This window comes from Manihot esculenta, chromosome 4, assembly GCF_001659605.2.
Source record: "Manihot esculenta cultivar AM560-2 chromosome 4, M.esculenta_v8, whole genome shotgun sequence".
NCBI classification, from domain to species: domain Eukaryota; kingdom Viridiplantae; phylum Streptophyta; class Magnoliopsida; order Malpighiales; family Euphorbiaceae; genus Manihot; species Manihot esculenta.
The window spans coordinates 29,817,331-29,840,754 of NC_035164.2; the positions used below are offsets into that span (position 1 = coordinate 29,817,331).

The 23,424-nt window shown below is 34.5% G+C and overlaps 1 protein-coding gene across 2 annotated transcripts in view; it reads right to left on the reverse strand.

Moving 5' to 3' along the window:
- Positions 1–1,597: 1,597 nt before the first annotated feature.
- Positions 1,598–23,424, reverse strand: part of LOC110612972 (histone-lysine N-methyltransferase, H3 lysine-9 specific SUVH4) — a 37,828-nt gene continuing 16,001 nt past the window's right edge. Inside the window, exons 12-15 of one of the 2 annotated variants that reach the window (XM_021753850.2) lie at positions 20,420–20,525; positions 20,135–20,317; positions 17,669–17,905; positions 1,598–2,060 (exon numbers count right to left, since the gene is read on the reverse strand). In XM_021753850.2, the coding sequence (XP_021609542.2) occupies positions 1,947–2,060; positions 17,669–17,905; positions 20,135–20,317; positions 20,420–20,525 (640 nt within the window). In that variant the 3' untranslated portion in view covers positions 1,598–1,946. The remainder of the gene's footprint in view (positions 2,061–17,668; positions 17,906–20,134; positions 20,318–20,419; positions 20,526–23,424) is intronic. The other variant, XM_043956092.1, reaches the window with a different exon arrangement.

Sequence of the window (23,424 nt, forward strand, 5' to 3'; positions counted from 1 at the left end):
TCCCTTGAAAAAAAAAAAACAAAATCAATTCTCCACCCAGCCCTTCTCTATTAACTAAAAAATTTAATATCCCCCTCCATTTAAAAGAAAAGCTTTGGCAAGAATTTAATTTGATTAATTTTTTAATAATTTTTTCATTTAGAATAAAAAAATTCAAACTTTTTATTCAAAAATTTTTATGTTTAAAAGAAATTAAAATGTTATATAATTTTATAAGAATTCATTTAAATTGATTAAACGATAAAATTAAATATTATTGACTGAGTTAAAAATAAACAACTAATTAGTAAAAAAAAGTGTTTAACGTTATAATTTTAAAATTATTATCCTAATTTTTTTTCTAATTTTAGCATAATTGTAAAAATAACATGTTAAATCCAACTATTCAATGGTATAATTCAGATTCAATATTTAAAAACATATAGAAACTAGTAAAGCCAAAGACAATGATAAAGTGCATCCTTTACCTATAAAAACAACAAGCAACGCAAAAAAAAAAGACAAAAAGAATAGCAACCAAAAAACCTTCTCTCACAGAAGCCATCCCTGCCCAAAACAAAAAATCTTAAAAACTCCATCTGCACCTCAATCTAAAGCGGAGAGAAATCCATAACAAGTTAGAATAAGGAGGATCTTTTCTTATCCGGAAGGACTGAAAAAGGCCGAATGAAAATTAATAAGAAGAAAGCCTAGCATCCAAAGACAGAATCATTGAAAGGAAGAGAGACCTAATTTACTTTGCTTTTAACCTATAGCCATCGGGAATCTTACTCATAAATGTCTTCTACATATTAATACAAGATGATGGAATACTTGTATTTTTTTATTATTGGGTTGTCCCAAAATCATGCAAACACCTAACAAACCTCCAATTGATTTTGAGACTCTAGCTTTTGTATTTGTCTTTCTATGGAATTAAGATGGGTTTACCTGATACATTAATTTAGAATGACGAAATTTTTTTCTAAAAAAAAAAAACTGAATCATCAAAAACAGTTTTCTTTTTAAGAAAAAAGAAATAATAAACGGTATATAAATTTTGACTGCATCTCAAATGAACGAACACAAAGCATGTTGGTATGCATGTGCTATTATCTTAGGGAGTCTGAATTTCACCACCTTCTTTTTATTCTCTATTATGAATTTAATGAATTAAGATTCAGTGAAATTACTACATGCATACATCTGAATGAAAGTTCAATCAAGCAAAAAGATTAATGGATTAGTTGCAGGAGAATTAGATCCAAACGTTTCAATTTGGATAGATTAAGGTTTCAAGAACTAACGAAAGTGGAAGGTTCTCTAAGGAAGTTATGAATATCCAAATCGAATTGGTTCATGGGTATATATTCTAACAGCCTCTACATTACATCCCATCAGAATAACTCTCAGAGATCTGCCTTGCCACTGTTACAGAGAAAACAGCTACTTCGGTGCCGTTTTGAAAGGGCGTACGGAATCTATACGTCCTTAGAACGATTCTGGATGGATGGGTATCCAATCTCAACAGGGAGTGTCTAATATACAGGCAATGTAGAATCACATGTACAAAAATATCAAACGTACACAAACTGTAAGACAATTATGCCCATAGTGATGACTATCAGCGAAAATTTAAATCTTCAAATTAATTAAGGTACAAAAATTTGTACATGTGAATATCAAACGTACAAAAATTCCTTTTTTCCCCTCTTTCATAATTGCTTTGAGCTACAACATATCCATGTATAGTTTGAGGCATGGCATTCACGATTTCATCCAGGGCATGAATCCCAAAAAAAAGAAAAAAAAAAGGGAAGGCGAGAATCAGGGCTTCTAAGCTGCAGCAGTAGATTCTCATATAAAAGAACAGATATACAACAGAACAATACACAGTACTTCCATTGACTGATTGTCATTGCAGTAAATGCCAGTAGCTCCAGGTAATATAATCAAATACTGACCAACTAGAACAAGCGCCTCCGGCAATCTGCTGCACCACAGTAGCATTCCATCTGTTGTATTTTCCCATCAGGGCCGGTGACACTATCGAGGGCGTAGCCATAGTCATAAGTAAGCTCCTACAATCAAGAAAGGAAAAATGGTCAGTTCTAATTGAAATATAACCAAAGAAACTAGAGAATATTTATCTGCTATTTTAGCACCTACATTTTTGGATTTCGCAAAGGCCAAAAATCTAACCAACAACCATTTTTTCAGAAATAAAAAATGAAGAACTTTGGAGTATTCTTGATCTTTTACAAGTGATTTACATGACTATTTATACACCAAAAATTATAACTAAACATAAAGCAACTAATCAAAATAATTACAGAAATAATTAAATATACTGATTTATGTCTAGAATCCATAATCAAATCAAATTATATTTCTTAGAAATCAATAAATAAGTCAACACTTCCCCTCAAGTTGGTGCATATATGTTGCACATGACCAACTTGCAAATCAGATTATGGTAGGTTCTATTATTGAGCCCTTCAGTAAATACGTTCGCAAATTGCCCAAAAAAAGTCACATAGACTAAGTTTAAGGCATGTGTTTCGTTCAGCCATGTTGAACTAAATTTTATACTATACTGATTGCAGCTTTGTTATCACAATACAAAATTATCTTGTCTCTCTCGGACAACTTCAACTCCTCTAATAACTTCTGCACCCATAAAAGTCCACACATGCCTTCGGCCATTATTCTGTATTCTGTTTCAGCACTTGACTGACCAACAATATTTTACTTTTTGCTCCTCCAGGTGACAAGGTTCCATCTTACCCAATCTGCATCTGTAAAAACTTCAACTTGGATATGACCATATTTTGAGTAAAAAAGCTCTTTCCCTAATGCAAATTTTAGATATCTCAATATGCAAAGGACAACCTGCATATGAGTGAATTGACTGACAAAGCTAACAAGGTCTATGTCCTGTCACAATCAACCTCCCTACCAATCTCTAATATCTTTTAGTATCCACGGACTCATCAGTTCCTGCTTGTATCATGTGAATACTTTTAATGAGAGATTTTGTTGATTTACATCCTGTTGAACCCCACATCGGATGTGGAAAGAGGTAATGTGCCCCTTATATGAGCCATAGGCAATCCTCCCCCTTGAGCTAGCTTTTGGGGTGAGTTAGGCCTGACCCAAATTTAACATGGTATTAGAACCTCCCCATCCAATGTTGGGCCTCCCATAAATATGTCACACACTAGTCAAATTCTGGATATGAGGAGGTGTGTTAAATCCCATATCAATTGTGAAAAGGGGTAATGTGCCCCTTATATGAGCCATAGACAATCCTTCCCCTTGAGCTAGCTTTTGGGGTGAGTTAGGGCTGACCCAAATTTAACACATCCCAGCATACCAATTTCTTCCAAAAGATCTAGAATATACTTTCTTTGAAAGATAAAGATTCCTTTTTTCTGATATGGCTACCTTAATACCTAAGAAATATTAAAACTTGAAGAATTTTGAGAAAATTTTGAATATTATTGTATTTCACTCTTAATCTTTACAATTGGTCTACATGACTATTAATACACAAAGAATCATATCTAAACAGGAATTAAATAATCAAATAATAATTACAGAGATAATTAAGAATCCTAATAAGATCAAATCATATCTCTAGAATCAGCTAGGATCAGCAAATAAATCAACACTCCCCCTCAAGTTGGTGCAAAGATGTCACACATGCCCAACTTGCAAATCAGATTAAGGTTGATCTTATTGTTGAGCCCTTTAGTAAACACATCTGCAAGTTGTCCAGTAGAAGTCACATGAACTAGCCTCAAGACACGTCTGTTAATTTTTCTTTAATGAAGTGCCGATCAATTTCAATGTGCTTCGTCCGATCATGTTGGACTAGATTTTGTGCTATACTTATAGAAGCTTTATTGTCACAATACAAGGATATCTTGTCTCTCTCGGGCAATCTCAACTCTTCCAATAACTTCTGCAACCATAAGAGTTCACACATACCTTGGGCCATTGTTCTGTATTCTGCTTCAGCACTTGACCGAGCAACAACACTTTGTTTTTTGCTCATTCAGGTGACAAGGTTCCCTCCCACAACTGTGTAGTAGCCAGAGGTGAATCTCCTGTCATCGAGAGATCCTGCTCAATCTGCATCTCAATCTGCATCTGTAAAAGCTTCAATTCGGAGGTGACTATGTTTGGAGTAAAGAAGCCATTTCTCTAGCACAGACTTTAAGTATCTCAAGATACGAAGTACAACCTGCATATGAGTCTCGCGAGGGTCATGCATGAATTGACCGACTAAGCTAACAGGACAGGCTATATCCGGTCGAATGTGTGAGAGATAAATCAATCTTCCTACCAATCTCTGATATCTTCCAATATCCACGGACTCACCAATTCCTTCTTCCAGCTTGTGATTACTTTCAATGGGAGATTCTGCTGGTTTACACCCTATCATACCAGTTACTTCCAAAAGATCCAGAATGTACTTTCTTTGAGAGATGAAAATTCCTTTTTCTGATCTAGCCACCTCGATACCTAGGAAATGTTGCAATTTTCCTAGATTTTTAATTTCAAATTCCTGAGCCAACAACATCTTTAGTTGAACCATTTCCTCTTTGTCATCACCTATCACCACTATATCATCAACATACACAATAAGAAGGGTGATCTTATCCTTGTGATGTTAGATAAACAAAGTGTGATCAGCATTGTTTTGTTGGTAACCAAAGGACATCATAACTCTGCTAAACTTGTCAAACTAAGCTCTGGGAGATTGTTTTAGCCCGTACAAAACATTTTTTAACCTGCACACCTTTCCTTGTGTCTTCTCATCAGCGAACCCAAGACGAATTTCCATGAACACTTCTTCGCCTAAATCTCCATGGAGAAAAGCATTCTTCACATCAAACTATTGCAAGTTCTGGTTCAAGTTGGCTGCGCAAGATAACAGAACTCTGATTGAGTTCATTTTTGCAACTGGGGCAAATGTCTCTTGGTAATCCACTCCATAGGTTTGGGTGAATCCTTTAGCAACCAATCTGGCCTTAAACCGTTCAATTGTGCCATAAGCTTTGTGTTTCACTGTGAACACCCATTTACAGCCAACGAGTTTCTTCCAAGGTGAGAGTGACAAGCTCCCATGTCTCATTTTTAGCAAATGTTTTCATCTCTTCAATCATTGCTTCCTTCCATTTAGGATCTGGAAGAGCTTTCTTCCAATCCTGTGAAATAGACACAGAGGAAATAGACAAGGCAAAGGCTCTATAGGAAGGAGACAAGGATTCATAAGAAATAAAGTTAGAAATAGAATGTTTAGTACAAGATCTAACCCATTTTCTTTGTGCAATAGGTTTATTTAAGTCATTGGAGCATTCAAGAGTTGTGGGTAACTCACCAGAAGAAGATTCTTGACTCTGAGTAGACTGCATAATAGCTTCTTCTGCCTTATCTCTCCTTGAATACCTTCTCAAATCTAGCTTGTCCAAACGACCAATTCTTTCTCCCTGATTGGACATCTCCACCTGTCCACTAGAACTCAAACTCTCTAGTTGAACCATATTATCCAGAATCACAGAATTCGGGATCACCTCTTCTTACTCGTTATTCTCCTCCTGAAGAGGTGAGCGAGTGGTACTGAAGTAGGATTTTGTTTCTCGGAAGATAACATCCATACTGACTAAGTATTTTCTAGAGAGAGGGTGATAACACCTATATCCCTTCTGTGTAGGAGAAAACCCAACAAACACACATTTAAGGGCTTTGGGGTCCAATTTCCCTGCAATTCTAGTATGGACAAAACAAACACACCCAAATACTTTTAGTGAACAACGTATGAACTCTTCCCTTATAGAACCACCAAAGGACTCATAAAGTCAATAGTCTTGAGAGACATTCTATTTATAAGGTAAGCAGATACAAGGATTGCATCTCCCCAATATGCTTTGGGCAGATTCATGGTGAACATAAGAGATCGAGCTATCTCCAATAGATACTTATTTTTCCTCTTAGCAATGTCATTTTGGGTACTAGTATAAGGACAACTGGTCTAATGTACTATCTCATTACTCTCCAAATAAGCAGAAAAGCTACTATCCATGTATTCTCTTCCATTGTCAATTCTCAAAATTTTCATATTAGTATCAAATTGAGTACAAACCATCTAATGAAAGGATTGAAAACAAGAAAAGACATCACTTTTAGCTTTAATCAGATAGACTCAAGTCATTCGAGTGCAACAATCAATAAAAGTGACAAACCATCGATTACCAGATAAGGAGACAGTTTGAGTAGGCCCCCAAACATCAGAATGAATAATTGTAAAAGGAATTTGACTCAAAGGATAGGATGTTCTAGTGTGTTTAGCATACTCACAAGCATCACAAAATAAAGAGCCAAACTGAGTTTTAATAAACAAATTAGGATAAAGTTTTTCTAAGACAAAATGATGAATGCTCTAACCGCCTGTGTCACTCTATTATTTCATGATTGACATTCTTATTTTCTCCAAAACAAGCTTGAGATATCGAAAAACATGGATCGTCCTCAAACATGTATAAGCCATCATGCAGCCTACCATTACCAATCCGAGCAAATATCCTGAATGACACAGTGATCAGGAAAGAATTCAATTTTACAGTTAAGGGCATTGGTGATAGCACTGACAAATAAAAAGTTGATAGTAAAGTTGAGAACATGAAGGACAGATGATAATTTAATGTTGGATGTGCAAATAACAGAACCTATTCCAGATGAAAGTAAAATAGCCATCAGCAATTTTGATACTATCTTTGGTTAGAGCAGGAGAATAATTGAAAAAGCCTTTAGAAGAGCCTGTCATGTCTATTCGCACCAAAATTGATAATTCATGGAACATTATTAAAAGAGGAAATATTACCTGATTTTACAAAGTTAGATGTAGCACCGGAGGATGAAGAGGTGTCAATATGAGACGGGAGGCGCTTGAGACTTTGAAGTTTATTAGGGGAAAGGAACTCCGTCATTGTTGTCTCCTTAAAGGGCTCCTCCACAGTTTCTGCTAAATTAACTTGATTTCTGGAGGTACCTCGTTTTCCACCACGGCTTCTAATGGGACGACCATGTAACTTCCAACAAGTCTCTTTGATATGCCTCGGTTTTTCACAATAGTCATAGTGAAAGTAATCTTTCTCAAAAGTAGGAGGTTGTGGTGTGCTCAAACTAGTAGTCAACCCAGCCTTTTCAACTGGTGCAGTATAGAGCATAGCATGTCGACGACTTTCCTCTTGTTGAACATGGGCGTGGGCCTCTTCTAGAGAAGAAAAAGGATTTCTTCCCAACACTTGGACCCAAATTAGATCATATTCGTTATTCAACCCTGCAAGAAAATCATAGACCCGCTCCTTTTCAATCATTCTCCGAAATTTGATTGCATCTCCAGTGCAGTCTGACTAGAAATATTGATAGTAATCAAGTTCCTGCTATAAGCCACGTAACTCAGAATAAAATTGGGAGATAGTCATTTCTCTTTGCTTAGTACCATGAATCTTATTCCGAACATCATAAATTTGGACATCATTCCTAATCTTGGAATAAATTCAGGACAAAGCCTTCCATATTTTTGTAGCAGTATCAATTAACAAATAGAACTTAGAGATATGAGGTTGCATAGAGTTAATTAATCATGTCATAACAAGACAATTATCCGAGTCCCATTGAGGAAAATCTGGATCACTCTCATCCAGTTGCTTTTATTACCAGCGACATAGCCTTGCAGTCCTCTAGTCTTGATAAACAACAAATAAGACCTTGACCAAGCAAGATAATTGGTTCCATCAAGTTTTATGGGACTAATTTGCAAGGAATGATTATCAAAGTTAGGAATCGAGACCCTTTTACCTTCTGCTATGGTACAGATTTATGAACCGCGAAGAATAGGAGGTATCCAAGGTTTACACACAAAAAAGGTTGATCCAGGGTTTTGAAACCCTAAAGAGGAAAAATTGAATTTGAACCCAAAAATAAGGAAAAGGCTCTGATACCATGAAGAATTTTGCAAAAATTTTGAATATTCTTGTATTTCACTCTTAATCTTTACAATTGGTCTACATGACTATTTATACACAAAGAATCATATCTAAATAGGAAGTAAATAATCAAATAATAATTACCCTAATTAGATCAAATCATATCCCTAAAATCAGTTAGGATCAACAAATAAGTCAACAAAACTTTCTTAGATTTTTTATTTTAAATTCTTGAGCCAACAACCTTTTCAGTTAAGCCATTTTCTCTTTATCATCACCTGTCACCACGATATCATACCATATCATCAACATACATAATAAGAATGAATATCTTACCCTTGTAATGTTTAATAAATAGAGTGAGATCAACATTGCTCTGTTGATAAACAAAAGACATTATGGCTCTGTTGATAAACAAAAGACATTATGGCTCTTTTAAACCTGTCAAACCAAGCTTTGAGAGATTATTTTAGTCCATACAAAGTTTTTTTAATTTATACACCTCATCTTGTGTTTTCTCATCAGCAAATCCAAAAGGTATCTCCACGAACACCTTCTCTAGAGAAATACATTCTTTCACATCAAATTTCTGCAAGTCTCAGTCTAAGTTGATTGCACAAGAAAACAGGACTCTGATTGAGTTCATTTTTGCAACTGGAACAAATGTCTATAGATAAACCACTCCATAGGTTTGGGTAAAACCTTTAGCAACTAATCTGGTCTTAAACTGTTCAATTGTGCTATCAGCTTTGTATTTCACTGTGAATACCCACTTACAGCCAATAAGTTTCTTCTTAGGTGGGAGAGAGACAAGCTCCCATGTCTCATTTTTTGCCAGTGCTTTTATCTCTCCAATTATTGCTCCCTTCCATTTCAGATTTGCGGAGCTTCCTTCTAATCCTGTGGAATAGACACAGAGTAAATAGACAAGGCAAAAGTTCTATAGGAGGTAGACAAGAATTCATAAAAAACAAAGTTAAAAATAGGGTGTTTGGTACAAGATCTGACACCTTTTCTGTGTAATAGGTTTATCTAAATTATTGGAGTATTCAAGAGTTGTGGGTAACAGAAGATTAATGACTCTCTTTTGCCTTATCTCTCCTCGAATATCTCCTCAAATTTGACTTGTCCAAACGTCGAATTCTCACCTCCTGATTAGACGTCTTCCCTTGTCTACAACAACTCTATCTCTCAACCATATCATTCAGAATCACAGAATTCGAAATCACCTCTTCTTGCTCATTATTCTACCCCTAAAGGGTGGAGTGAGTGACACTGAAGTAGGATTCAGTCTCTCTAAATGTAACATCCGTATTGACAAAGTATTTTCTAAATAAAGGATGATAACACCTATGTCCCTTTTGTATCAGAGAATATCACACATTTAAGTGACTTGGGGTCAAACTTTTCCCATCCTAATATAGACAAAGCAAACACACCCAAATATTTTTAGTGGAACAATGTATGAATTCCATCCTTTTAGAACCTTCAAAGGACTCATAAAGTCAAATGTCTTGAGAGGCATTAGATTGATAGGATAGGTAGATACAAGGATTGCATTTCCCCAATTACTTTAAGTAGGTTCATGGTGACCATAAGAGATTGAGCTACCTTCGATAGATGCTTGTTTTTCTTTTCAGCAATGCTGTTTTGTGCACTAGTATAGTGACAACTTGTCTGGTGTATTATCTCACTGGACTCCAAATAAGTAGAAAATCTACTATCCATATATTCTTTTCCAATGTCAGTTCTCAAAATTTTCACCTATCAAATTGAGTACAACTCATATTGTAAAGGATTGAAAATAAGAAAAGACATCACTTTTATCTTAGTAACAATCAATAAAAGTGACAAACCATTGATTACTAGATAAAGAGATAGTTTGAGTAGGCCCCAAATTTCAGAATGAATAGTAAAAAAATGAATTTAACTTTTATTATTACTCAATGAACACGAAGTTCTAGTGTGTTTAGCATACTCACAAGCAACATAAAATAAAAAATAAAGTTTTTCTTTGACAAAAAAAGATGAATGTAAAAAAGCCAAATTTATGTAAAAAACCCTAGACAAAAAACAAATTAGGATCCTTAAAGTGTTTTCATAGGGCAGTAGCAAAAAGATAGATTTAGAGTTTTAGAAACCCTAAAGAGAGAAAAAATTGAATTTAAACCTTAAAATCAAGGAAAAAACTATGATATCATGATAAATTTTGAAAAATTTTAGAGTATTCTTAAATTTTACTCTTAATCTTTACAAGTGATTTACATAACTATTTATACACAAAGAATTACAACTAAACATAAACAGGAAACAAATAATCAAAATAATAACAGAAATAATTAAGGATTCTAATTTATGTCTAGAATCCGTAATCAAATCAAATCAAATCATTTCAATAGAAATTAGTAAATAAGTCAACAAAAAATGTCCAAACACCATATTCAAATTTAAAGCTATTACGAGTCTATCTAGTTTAACTCAACAACACTTAAAATAGCTATTTAACCAAATAGAACCAACTGAGCATGTAATCTTGACATGCGCCGGCCATATGATTAGCCTAGTTGGACAGCTCACTTAGGTGGCTCGCTCAGTCAAATGGCTTGACAAAGACATCAGCCAGTCCTCGTTCATCCCTCGGACATAAGTGAACTAATGTTCTACTTGAAACTTTTAACTCCACAAAAATTCAAGTTGACTATTCAATAGTATCCAAATTCTAAGGATTCTTGGATAAGCCCTCCCAACACTTCACATGGCAGCCTTATTTAAAGGAGTCAACCTCAAAAGTCAAATACACAACCATCACTACTAAGAGTTCATTCATTCTACAACCGGTCAGATCTTTAAATCACATTAAAGACTTGAGGACAGGAATGGCTGCCATTAGGCTATCAACCTCACTCATTTCTTTGACCAGAGGCTATTGGAGTTCCAGTAAATCCAATAAAAAGTCTGCAACAGCCAACCCAAACACTCTAGCAGAGAACACAATGTGCAAAAATATCATCACTAAACAAGGATAGAATTTCCCCTAACATCCAGAGAGACAAACTTGCTCAAAGATGCCTATTTAACCTTGAGAAATATCGCAAAACAAAATATAAAATAATTTTCATCACCTAGGACTATCCCAAGCACAAGAATATCAATGGAAAATCAGGTGTTTGATGCATCACTGTCAAACAAGATGAGAAATAGTTTACATTTAGCATCTAGTGTCAACAAATCAGGCTTTGTCCGCTTTTGAGTTGGTCATTTTAATGTTTGGAGTCCACGTGCTATTGTTATAAAATCAGGGTGTAAATATTTTTATTACCTTTATTAACAATTATTCTCGACTTATATGATTAATCTAATGAAGACTTGTTCAAAATTATGTTCTATCTTTTCTGCATTATGTGCTGAAATTAAAGTACACTTCAATACATTTCTATGTATATTGCAAAGTGAAAATGCCAAAGAATACTTTTCAGAACATGACACAAGATGGATTCTCAGTTGGTCCTCTTGTGTTGATACTCTATCCTAAAATGAGATTACAGAAATAAAAGATCAGCATCTCCTTAAGCTAGCTCGAGTCTTTTAAACATGAAAGTTCCTAAATACTTTTAGGCTAATTCTGTTTCTATAGCTTGTTTTCAAATTAATCCCATACCTTCATGTCTTGGAAGATGAAACTCCATACATTGTTTTGTTTGCATCTAAATCAATATTTCCTATTTAACCTTGTATATTTGGTGAGAAGTGTATGCTCTCAAGTAACTAAGCTAGATCCAAGGTCTATCAAGTGTGTATTATATGGATATTCTTGTCTTCAAAAAGGACAGGTTTTTCTCCTACTTAAAATCAATAAAATACATCTTTACATGTTCCTTTTTTCGATTTTACTTTATTCTTTCTTCCCTCATCTAGTTATGCAAGTTAGGGAGAGGAAGATGATTTTTTAATTGACATTGTTCAACAAGTATCTAGTCCACGAAATCTTCACCTCTCATCAGCATTGCTTCGACCTTCTGTTGTTCATTTTTATTCTTGGAAATTGGAGACACTGATTCAAACCCTTCACCACCACCATCTTTGTCATAAGAAACAACCACCACCATTACTCCTACTTTTGACCTTGATATTCCTATTACTCTTTCCAACAGTAAACATAAGTGCAGTGACACTGTCCAACCACTATGTGTTATAATAAATTATCTTCTCATTTTGTCACTTTTGTGGAGTCTATTTTTGTTCCTAAAACTTTTACAGAAACTTTGTCCTACCCATGGCTTTAAATCGCAGTCGCGGTTGCGGTTGCGGCTAACAGAAACAGGCTTGTAACAACCGTAATGGTAACGGCCTGGCACTACATAAAATATAATAAACATAAATACATAAAATATAAATTATTCAACTTAAGTTAAACATTATATAGTTTCAAATAAGAAAAATCAATATAATCTTTATAGATCGAATAAACTAATAGCTCAAAGTACAATTTTAACTCAAAACTAACACTGTAATCCACAAAAAATTTTTAAGAAAAAGGGAAAAAAACAACAATTAAAAACTATAATAGATAAAATTTAACTAACTTTTTAGAAGAAATAAGCTTGGACATAAAGTAGTTTATGATGGAGCTAAGCTTATATGACAAATATGCAGGGAAAATTGAAATTTGAAAGAGCAAGAGAAGAGAAAACTTGAAAAATATAATCTTTGAAACTATTGAAAAGTGTAGAAACTAATGAAAATGAGAATAGGAAGCAGAAGAGAAAGGATATAAAAGAATTTTAATTATTTGTAGAGGCCGTTGTCGTAACGACGATAATGGTCGTTATGCCCGCAAACCAAGGGGGCCGTTGTACAACGGGATAACGGTTAACGGCCCCTCCAAAACTCCAAAACTCGTTACATAACGGTCGTTATAGTATATAACGGCCATTATTTAAAACCATGGTCCTACCCTAGGTGTGCAGCAATGCAAAGAAAATTGTTGCTTTAGATGCTAGTAATATATGGGAACTAGTGCCTTTCCCTGCCGGTAAAAGAGATACCGGTGAAAAAATTCAGCAGAATGTTATTTCAACAAGAAACATCATGACTGTCACTTTGTTCACGAAAAAAATTCAGCAGAATATAAGTTCAAACAAGGACACATCACGGTGAGAGAGCATCTAAGATATATTTTCACAAAAGCTCTGAATAGTGCCCAAGTTGATTACATTTGTAACAATCTGGGCATAATTAGTATAGACTCTCATCCAGCTTGAGAGGGAGTGCTACAGAATATAGAAATTGGTTGTGTATTAGAAACAAATAAGTAGAAGACAGAGTTTGCATAGATTCAATTAGCTTAATCATAGGAAGTAATTATCTATAGGTTTGTACATAATCTCTAAATGAAATACATAGAACTTTCACCTATTCTACTAGCATAATCAAAAAAATGAACCAAACCGAAATAATTCAATTTTATAGTTCAGATAATAAATTAATTCACTTTGATTAACCATTTTATAAAATTTTGGTTTCAGCTTGTTTCAGTTAAACAACAAAAATTTGTAGCAATAATCGAACCAATTGATTAATTTTTTAATGGATAAGAGAATCAGGTCCACTCATTTTCCTTTCAGCTTTATCTATGCAAACCTTAACCCTTTTCCCCCTTTAAGTTTCTATGCTACTACCAAAACATATTGCAACTCCAACATCTCCACTATTTTTTTGCCTCTTGACTGCTCCCTAGTCAGCACTCTCGGTCCCTACCCAAATAGCACCAACATCTCGATCCCTTCCCATTGCTCTTCTTCTTCTTCAATTCAGAACTGATTTGCCTCTAATATGTGCAATATATGCTCAAGTAAATGGACTTTAGAAGATGGGTTTCTTGATGAGCTCACAGATCTATACAGGTTACAACGTATAGACAAAAATAGAAATAGTTTTTTTTTTACATTTTAAGCTATTCCACTCGATGACAAAGGTAAAAGGGCATGCAAGCAAATTGAAATGGGATTTGCTTTTTGTCAAGCCTTGATATGGTGTTTTGTATTCTGTATTTTCAAATTTTGCTGCATCTTTGTTTTTAAATTGTGTGAGGATTAATTTGTATTTTTTAAAAAACTATTAGCATTAATTTCATTTGGACATTGTAGTTTTGAATTTTTAGTAATGAATTGAGAAATTATTAGGTTTCTAGTTTCAATGGAAGCTGAAGAAATACTCATGCTAGGATGTACTATGGGACCAGAAAACTCTTTCGGCAAGCTTGAGATCAAAACCGATAGACGATCGAACTAATTTATTTCAATTTGATTCGATTCAATCATATCCTCATTTTCTATCCGATTCGATTTGCTACAATGCCCTGTTCAGATTTTCAATTTCTTATTTTGGTTCAATTGAAACCGAATCGACTTATTGTGCACGTGCACCACTATTTTGTTTCTATTATTTCTCATTGGCATCACCTTTCTAGAGGGAAGTATAATTGTGTTAGATGTTTTGCATTCATATTTCCTCATTGTCTTTGGAGAGGGAACACAATAAGAGTTGCTTTGGTGCTTTGTGTTGATGTCAAAAGTATTTTTGGATCGGCTTTGAGTTGTTGGTTGTGTTATTTGGGGGTTGTTGTGAAGAGTTATTGACTTCAATAGGAATCTCATCAAGGATATTGTTGAAATTGTTGAGATTTCATGCTCTAAGTACAATGGAAAATCAGTATTCATATCTTACATTAGCTAAGTAGGATAATTTTAGAGATTAGTGACAGTGATTTTAGTGAAGTTTGTACGTATCATGTAATCTTCAATTTTATAGAGGTGAGGAATGAAGATGGAGTTATTTTTTTTCTTCCCTTTCTATTGATTGTAATTCTTAAATCCTAACACAAAAATAATAAGTCCAATAACTTGAATATGGACCGTGTCTATATTGCAAAAGAAAGATGGATACTTTGTTGACCAAAGCAAATCTTGCTAATCAGGAAGATTCAACTACTAATGTGGAGATCACTTAGATTCTAATTAGGCTTGATTGTAATAATTTTATTTATTACCATATTGTAAATATTCCTAATTAGATTGTTTCTTTGTGTATATACCCAAAACTTGTAAAACTCAATACAATTGAAATTTACACAAAATTTATCCTAAAATTCTTCATGGTATCAGAACATAAGTCTGATTTAGAGTTCCAATTCAATTTTGAATTTTAAAAAACCTACGCAACCAAATTTGGTACTCTGCTATCTAGGCCTATTTTCTTTTGTCACCCCTACTTCTAGAAGGATTGCAGCCCCTCACCAGTCGTCTTCCAATCTCCGATGAGTCATTTGCTAGTGCGTGAAACTGTTTCTGGCAAGGATCTTCTTGTATGTCCACCACTATTGACCTTGGGCTTTAGTTTCCGGCCTTCTGCTACTGTTCTTTGTCTGTTTGGAGTTGGTTAGGTATTTATTTGGCATGGGCAGCCTTCTTTTACCCTTTTTTGGGGTATTTTTTTGGCTTTGTTATTGTTCCTCACCATGAAAGAAGCAAAAATGGTTTCTTGTTGAGTTGGGTGTTCGTTTTAATTGGGCAACCTCTTTTCATTATTGTGTTTACTTCATTGCTATCTTCTAACATGTTGTCTCTTGATACAACTCCATGAATTATTGATTCTGGCGCAAACAGACACATGACAGTCTCTTCTAAAGAATTTCATAATTATCTTTCATGTCTCAAAAAATATACTAAATAGCCTATGGCTCCTTTACTCCTGTCTTTAGAAACGCCATTGCGCAGCTTTACTCCTGTCTCTGGAAACGCCATTGCACAGCCTACTCAGTGTCAAGAATCTTCCTCTAAGATTCTTTCTCCATTTGGTGAGTTATTTCTAACCCTTGAGACTATTGATGATCCAAATAAATCAATTACTCAAAGAAAAAAGTTAGGTGTTGCCCTAAACTCTATTTATAACTTTCTCTCATATGATTTTCTATCTCCTTCCTATAGAGCATTTGCCTTCTTTACTTTCTCTGTATCTATCCCACAAGATTGAAAGGAAACTATCAAAGATTTTAAATGGAAGGGAGCAATGATTAAAAAAATGAAAGCCTTAACTTTAGCTAAAAATGAGACGTGAGAGTTGAATGCTCTTCCACCTGAAGGAAAAAAAAATTGGCTACAAACGGATGTTCATGGTGACACAAAGCAAATGGGTCAATTGAAAGATTTAAGGTCAGACTAGTTGCTAAGAATTAGACTCAAACCTATAGAGCGGATTACGAGGAGATATTCGCTCCAGTTGCCAAAATAAACTCAATTATAGTATTGAAACCTAAAACAATTTGATGTAAAAAATGCCTTCCTTCATGGAGACTTAATTGAGGAAATGTATATGAAAATCCCTCTTGAATTTGCTGACGATAAAACACAAGGAAAAATATGCAGAGTGAAACAAGTCACCTAGAGTTTGATTTGACCGATTCAGCAGTGTTATGGTTTCCTTTGGCTATCAAAGGAGCAATACTTATCATACCCTTTTTATCAGACATTATAAGGGTAAAATTACTCTTCTAATGGTTTATGTTGATGACATAGCAATGACAAGAGACGACAAAAAAGAGCTTGCTTGATTGAAGAAGCTTATGACTCGAGAATTCAAAATTAAAGATCCAGGAAAACTTTACTATTTCCTCATAATTGAGGTAGTTAGATCAAAGAAGGGAATTTTTATCTCTCAAAGGAAATATATTCTGGATCTCTTAAAAAAAAAAACTAGTATGTTATATTGCAAACCAACGGATCACAAGTTATAGGCAGAGACCAGTAAACCAATTGATATTGACAGATATAAAAGATTGGCAAGTAAATTGATTTATCTCTCCCATACTCAACCAAATATAGCTTATGCAGTAAGCTTAATTAGTCAATTTATGCATGATCCTGGTGAACCTCACATGCAAGCTTTCTTTCACATTCTGCGTTACTTTAAGTCGGCCCTTGAAAAAGGTCTTCTGTTCTCCAAATACAGTCATCCCCATATAGACGCATTCACAAATACAGATTGAGCTGAATCTCTTGATAATAGAGGTTAAACACTGGACTACACATTTGTAGAAGAAAACCTTATTACTTGGAGAAACAAGAAACAAAGTGTAGTATAGAGCTATGGTACAGGGTGTGTGTGAACTCATGTAGTTGCAAAGATTGGTGGAGGAATTGAAATCGTTGGAAAGGGACAAATTGCTCTTATATTGTTGACAACAAAGCCGCCATCAATACAACTCACAATCCGATTCAATGTGACCGAACGAGCACATAAAATTGATCAGCATTTCATTAAAGAGAACTTATTGAACGATGTAGTGAGATTAGGTTGTGTGACTTCTGACAAACTGCTAACTGATGTCTTTACCAAAGGGCTCAGTAATAAGACCTATTATACTTGAATTTGTAAGTTAGACATATGTAATATCTATGCACCAACTCAAGGAGAAGTGTTGACCAATGCAAATCTTGCTGACTAGGAAGATTCAGCTACTAAATGAGCAGTTCCTTAGGATTCTAATTAGGCTTGATTATAGAGATTTTATTCACTACCATATTGTAATATTCCTAATTAGATTATATTTTGTATATAAATACCCAAAACTTGTAAAATTCAATACAATTGAAATTTACACAAAAATTGTGCTAAAATTCTTCGCTTTTAATAACCTGCAAAGGCGGTATGTTGTCGGCTGCAAATAGCATTACTCGAGCAAGTTTGAGGTCATGGTGTGCGCTCAAAACACACTGAACAAACAGATTAGGCTCACAACTATGATTAATAAACCTGGCAATATTTCCTGTAGAACCTGCATCAATGCAAAATTCTGGCACACTTTCTAATTTTTGATCCTCAGATCCCTCTGTGTTGTTAATTGTTGGCACTGATACCTCTCCAAGTCGCCTCTGTTGGCAAAAGAAAATGGATAAAATAAACTCAAAACAAGAAGAATATGAAAGAAAATATCGAATGGAAAATAACAATACCATACCAAATCCCCAATGAGATTATACTTTACACCCTGTTACCACAAATCTACAAAAAATTTTGTGCTAGTCGTACAACAGACTACACGATAAATGACATTATTGATTATAAAAGATTGTGCCAACTTCAGTGCAAAACAATCAAAGTGCACCAACACTTCCACTTATAGGTACTCAATGCCTATCCATAACCTTGCAAGTTGACTTAAACCCACCGTTATCATCTTTCTCAAGCCTTCACATTAATATTAATCAAATATTCAATAGCCAAATATAAGATTTGACAGTTAGACAAATTTGTTTCATTTAGCAAGTACAGCAACCAAAACACTTAGTGTTACAGCTTGTATTGGTTACACTGAAGTTTCCTATTTACTAAGGCCGGCAAAGGGAAAGAACTGGCGTCAAGGGGTAAAAAAACTCGAGTCTTGATGGTGTAAAGCATTTCTTACTATTAGGGGATGACTATGTACATGGTGTAAGGCATCTTTAATTATTAGGGGATGACTACGAATCTTGGTTTATATTATATTATAAACAAAGCCAAATATTCTCCTTCCAATACCAGAAAAACTGGGCAGTTGCCAGTGGATGTAGACGTACTTAGCAAACCACATAACCTCTCGTGTTAGCATCCCTCTCTATTTTCTAATCTCTATGTGTGTGTTCATGGTAATTTCTCGCTAACACTTACATAGGATTATAGAAAATAAAATCAAATTAAAGAAAAATGACATAAACAAATCATAATCTGAAAAAAGATTGTAAGGTCAATTGCAAAACATGTCATATTCGGCAAAGTATACACAGAAAAACTCGCTTTCTAAAACCAAATTATGTGGTGATAGCCTTTTTTTATTTATTACAGCATAGTCCTGGAACTAAACAATCTTATAATGGATGAACATGACACATGTCATTGAATATTTCGTTTTTTCAAGCATGGTATAAGCAAAAATATGTGAAACCTTTTCAGTAAGTTCAATGTTGCTAGATTTCATTAGAATTTCACTCAAATTTTGGTATGATAACCAAGCAAATTTTTTCCAATATAGCTCTAGGATTATGAATAAGCTATTTCTAAGTCAACATTAACAATTTAGTTAAAATTACCAACAAGGAAAGGCAAATATAACCCTGTCAGTAATATAAAACTAAGTTCAGCAACCATGCTTCAATGATACGTTGAGCGACCAAGCACAAAATTAAGCCCTTCTAAATTCAAAACTTTTCCAGCCCTTAAGTTTCTAATCAAAATAACTGTTGAATCCGTAGGAATCTCAAGGGTGGACTACAGTTGTTTCATTAAAAGTTGAAGGACAACAAGGCTGTTTAAACTTTGAGGTGACGTTTAATGAAAGATTAAGTATAGCAAAGTTAGAAAGTTGAGGATAAGATAATTTACAACGAAAAAATGTACCCATATGTATATATATATATATATTTGGAGGTAAATTTCCTGATGAAATAACTAATAAAACCCAATTACAAAGATTTTTAGGATGTCTAAATTATGTTATAGATTTTTATCCAAATTTAAATAGGATGATAAAACCATTACATGACAGACTTAAGAAAAATACTGTACCTCTTTCTGTTTCTGCACTAACTTCTAGAAAATATTTAGTAAAGATAATTATTAAATTATCAGAGGATTTCAGGATAAATACTATAGCCCTATTTGACACAGGAGCAGATTTAAATTGTATAAAATCAAGCTTAGTACCTAAAAGATTTTGGCAAGAGACGATTCAAAAAGAATAAAATTCCTAGAAGAACAATTAATTTCTGGATCATCCTCCTCATCTGAAGAAGTAGGAGAAGAAGATAATGAAAATAATAAAATTAGTCTATTAGATAATGAAGTAGATAATAATTTTATTCTATTATTACAATAGAGCAATAGCTGAGATAATTATAACAGGTTTTACAGGACAATTAAAAGGTTGGTGGGATTACCACCTAACTGATCAAGAACAGTTAAACATATTAAATTCAGTTCAGGTAAATAGTGAAGGTGAACCTATATATAATGAATTAGGAGAAACTATTCAAAATGCAGTATCAACTTTAATTCTAACAATATATATATATATTTGCAAGGGGATTTTAGTAAAGTATCCTAAATGACTTTCAAAGTTAGGGTACCTCTCTTCCATCAATCCCCCTCATTGTCTGCAAGCAGTCGATTTCAAATATATAATTATTCTCAGAGATACTGTCCAAGTCTTCTGTTCTCTTTAGTACTCCCACATACTCACAGATTGGCGCCCCAGAAGGTATGAAATCCCACGACCGAACAGCCCAACCCTTTTTTGGGGAACGAAAAACCTGTGAAGTTAACCAGCAGACTGTTTGAACAAAAATAACTTGCAAACATTGACCTTATTGAATATGTTAGTAGGCATCCAGCAGATCAAGACAATAACAAACCTCAAATCGAAACTTCAGTCCTCCTTGAGATGTCCGATTGACACAATTAGATCCACAGCCACAATTTGGACCGCACTCAAAAACAATGGCCTTGGCTTCAATAAGTCTGGAAGTAAACACAAGAAACAAAGAATGCTGTAAGGGAAAAGTAAATAAATAAAATGCAGTCTAATTATTTGTGCTTATAAAATTTGAAATAAAAGTTCTTCGGTGTTAGAGCATATACAGCTGTAGATAATCAAGATGATTTCATAGGTAGGGGAGAGCATATCTCTGTTCAAACCGAGAAACCAAACCAACTCATTTTGGTTCAGCGGTTTGGTTAGTTAAAACGTTCAGTTTGGTTCGGTTAGTATTTTTCAGATTATTCGATTTTCGATTCGATTTAAACATGTTAAATAACCGACTAACCGAACTAACTAATTTTACTATATACTATTATACTAACCCTTACCCAATCCAGCCAGCAGCCCAATCTCTTTCCCCCCTCCCTTACCCAATCCAGCCAGTAGCCCAAGCCCAAACGTGTTAAATTTGCCACCAATCAAATCATGTGACCATCGGATTTGCCTACTTCTAGGCCCATCTCCAATAGTGGCCCACCCTTATCACTACCCACACTTACAAAAGGATGAGATCGCAAAACAGTGTAAAATGACGTTATCCCAATATTAGTGGTTTGAAAAACAAGAGGAGTCATGGCAATTTTGTGTCGACTACAAAGAATTGAAAAGTAAGACGGTTAGGGACATTTCCAATACCGGTTGTCGATGAGTCATTGGATGAATTGCATGGGGCTCAATTTTTCATTAAATTGAATTTGCACTCTGGATACCACCAAGTGCGCATGGATAACCATAATACAGAGAAGATGGCATTTCGAATTCACCATGGCCATTTCAAATTTCTAGTCATGCCCTTTGGGCTCTTATGAACGAGGTATTTCATGATTATCAGCATCATATTGATTTATAGCAGCTCCTCGGAGAAATATTTGCACCATGCCAGCCTCGTTTCTCAGTTATTGTGTTCTCATAAGCTCTTTGTTAAAAGCTCAAAATGCTCCATTGGTGCACGGCAAGTTATTGATAGCACGAGTGTCTCCATGGATAACAGCAAGCAAGATACAAGCAGTAGCTAAATGGCCAATACCACAATCACTAAAAGCTCTTCGGGGGTTTTCAGCTCTAGGGGGACACTACTGCAAGTTCATTCAAAATTATGGTGTCATTGCAACCCTTTTAACAAACCTGTTGCGCAAAAATGGGTTTCAATGGAATGCCAAGGTGTTGGAATCATTTAATGCATAGAAATCAGCACTAATATCCGCTCTAGTTTTGCAGCTACCTAATTTCGATGAACAATTTGTTGTAGAATGTGAGATGCATCCGGGGGAGGAATTGGTATCGTGCTACAACAAAATCATGAGAAGTTGTGAGAAATTGGCCACTAGGCATGAGAAGTTGGCTGCCCATGAGCGTGAGTTGATTGGGTTAAACCAAGGTTGTGCAACACTGGCGACCTTATCTCTGCGGGAGAGCATTTCTCATTAAAACTATCACTTCAGTATCAAAGACTCAGAAGTGAGATTGAGAAGGATGAAGTTGGAAATGATTTGGCAGTTAATAATGGCCTACTTTTTTATGGATAACGAGTTTATCTCAGACATGGTTTCAAATTGGTTTCAAATCGCAGTCGCGGCCGCGTTCACAGTCGCAATCACGAGTAATGGAAATAGGCCTATAACTGTCGTAACATAACGGGCCCGTCGCTATGCAAATTTTTTTTAAAAATTTGCAAAGTTCATGAAATTAGCAAATATTTAAAGATATAATAAAAAATAAATTATATAACTTAAAAATAAGTAAAAATATATCCAATAAACACAAAACCTATAAGTTTTAAACATCATACATAATAACTAACTTCAATTACTAATAGAATGAGCTTTTAATATTTACATTATGCAAAATAATTGAAGAAACTATATTTTAATTTAAAGTTATATTCTTTTTTATGCTATCTATTTTTCATAAATTTTTAAAATTGTAAATTTTATATTTATATTTTATACTTAACACCTAGTTATCATTTATTATAACTTGTAAGAGCATAAAACTCATTTAATAATTAGTATTAATGATGTTAGGTTATAATTCTGAACTTTTAAAGTTCTACATTTCTAATCTAGCATTCTAAGTTCTAATTATTTTTAATTATGCATTCACTAAAAAATAATTCAAAAATATCTAAAACCTTATGGAAAAAATAATAAAAACTTATGTTTTGAATTTCTAATATAAGTTATCTAACATTGTAACTTCTAATTATTTTTATTTATGCATTCTCTTCGGAGGAAAGTGGAAGGCTTCAAATGTGAAGAAAAAAAGTCTCTTCTACTTTCAATAATTCAAACACTACACTACAAGTGGTCTCTTGCAGAATTTCTAAAGATTTCTACCCATCAAATGAGGATAACGGCCTTACGGCCATTAAGTCGCAGCTAATAATGGTCGTGACCATTATGTGACGTCTATAACGGCCGTTACCGATACAATTTTTAATCGCCGTGGAATAACGGTTTTAACAGTAACGGCTCCTTGGAAAATCTTGAAACAACGGTCATTACATAACGTAACGGCCGTTATTTAAAACCATGATCTCAGCCCCTCTTCACCTTGCTTACAACAATCCTAACGGTTGTGCATAATGGCACACATGAAGGAGTCCAAAAAACCTTGCGGCGCATTCGCCAAGATTTTTATTGGCAAGGGATGAAAGCAACAATAAACGAATTTGTAGAATCTTGCATCATCTGCGAACAAAACAAAACTTTGAACCTTCATCCAATGGGTTTATTACAACCGTTGGCATTACGAACACAAATATGGGCAGAAATTTCAATGGACTTCGTTGAGGGGCTTCTTATCGCAGGCGCAAATCAATTCTCATGGTAATAGTGGATCGATTCTCCAAATATGCACACTATTCTGATATCTCCTCCC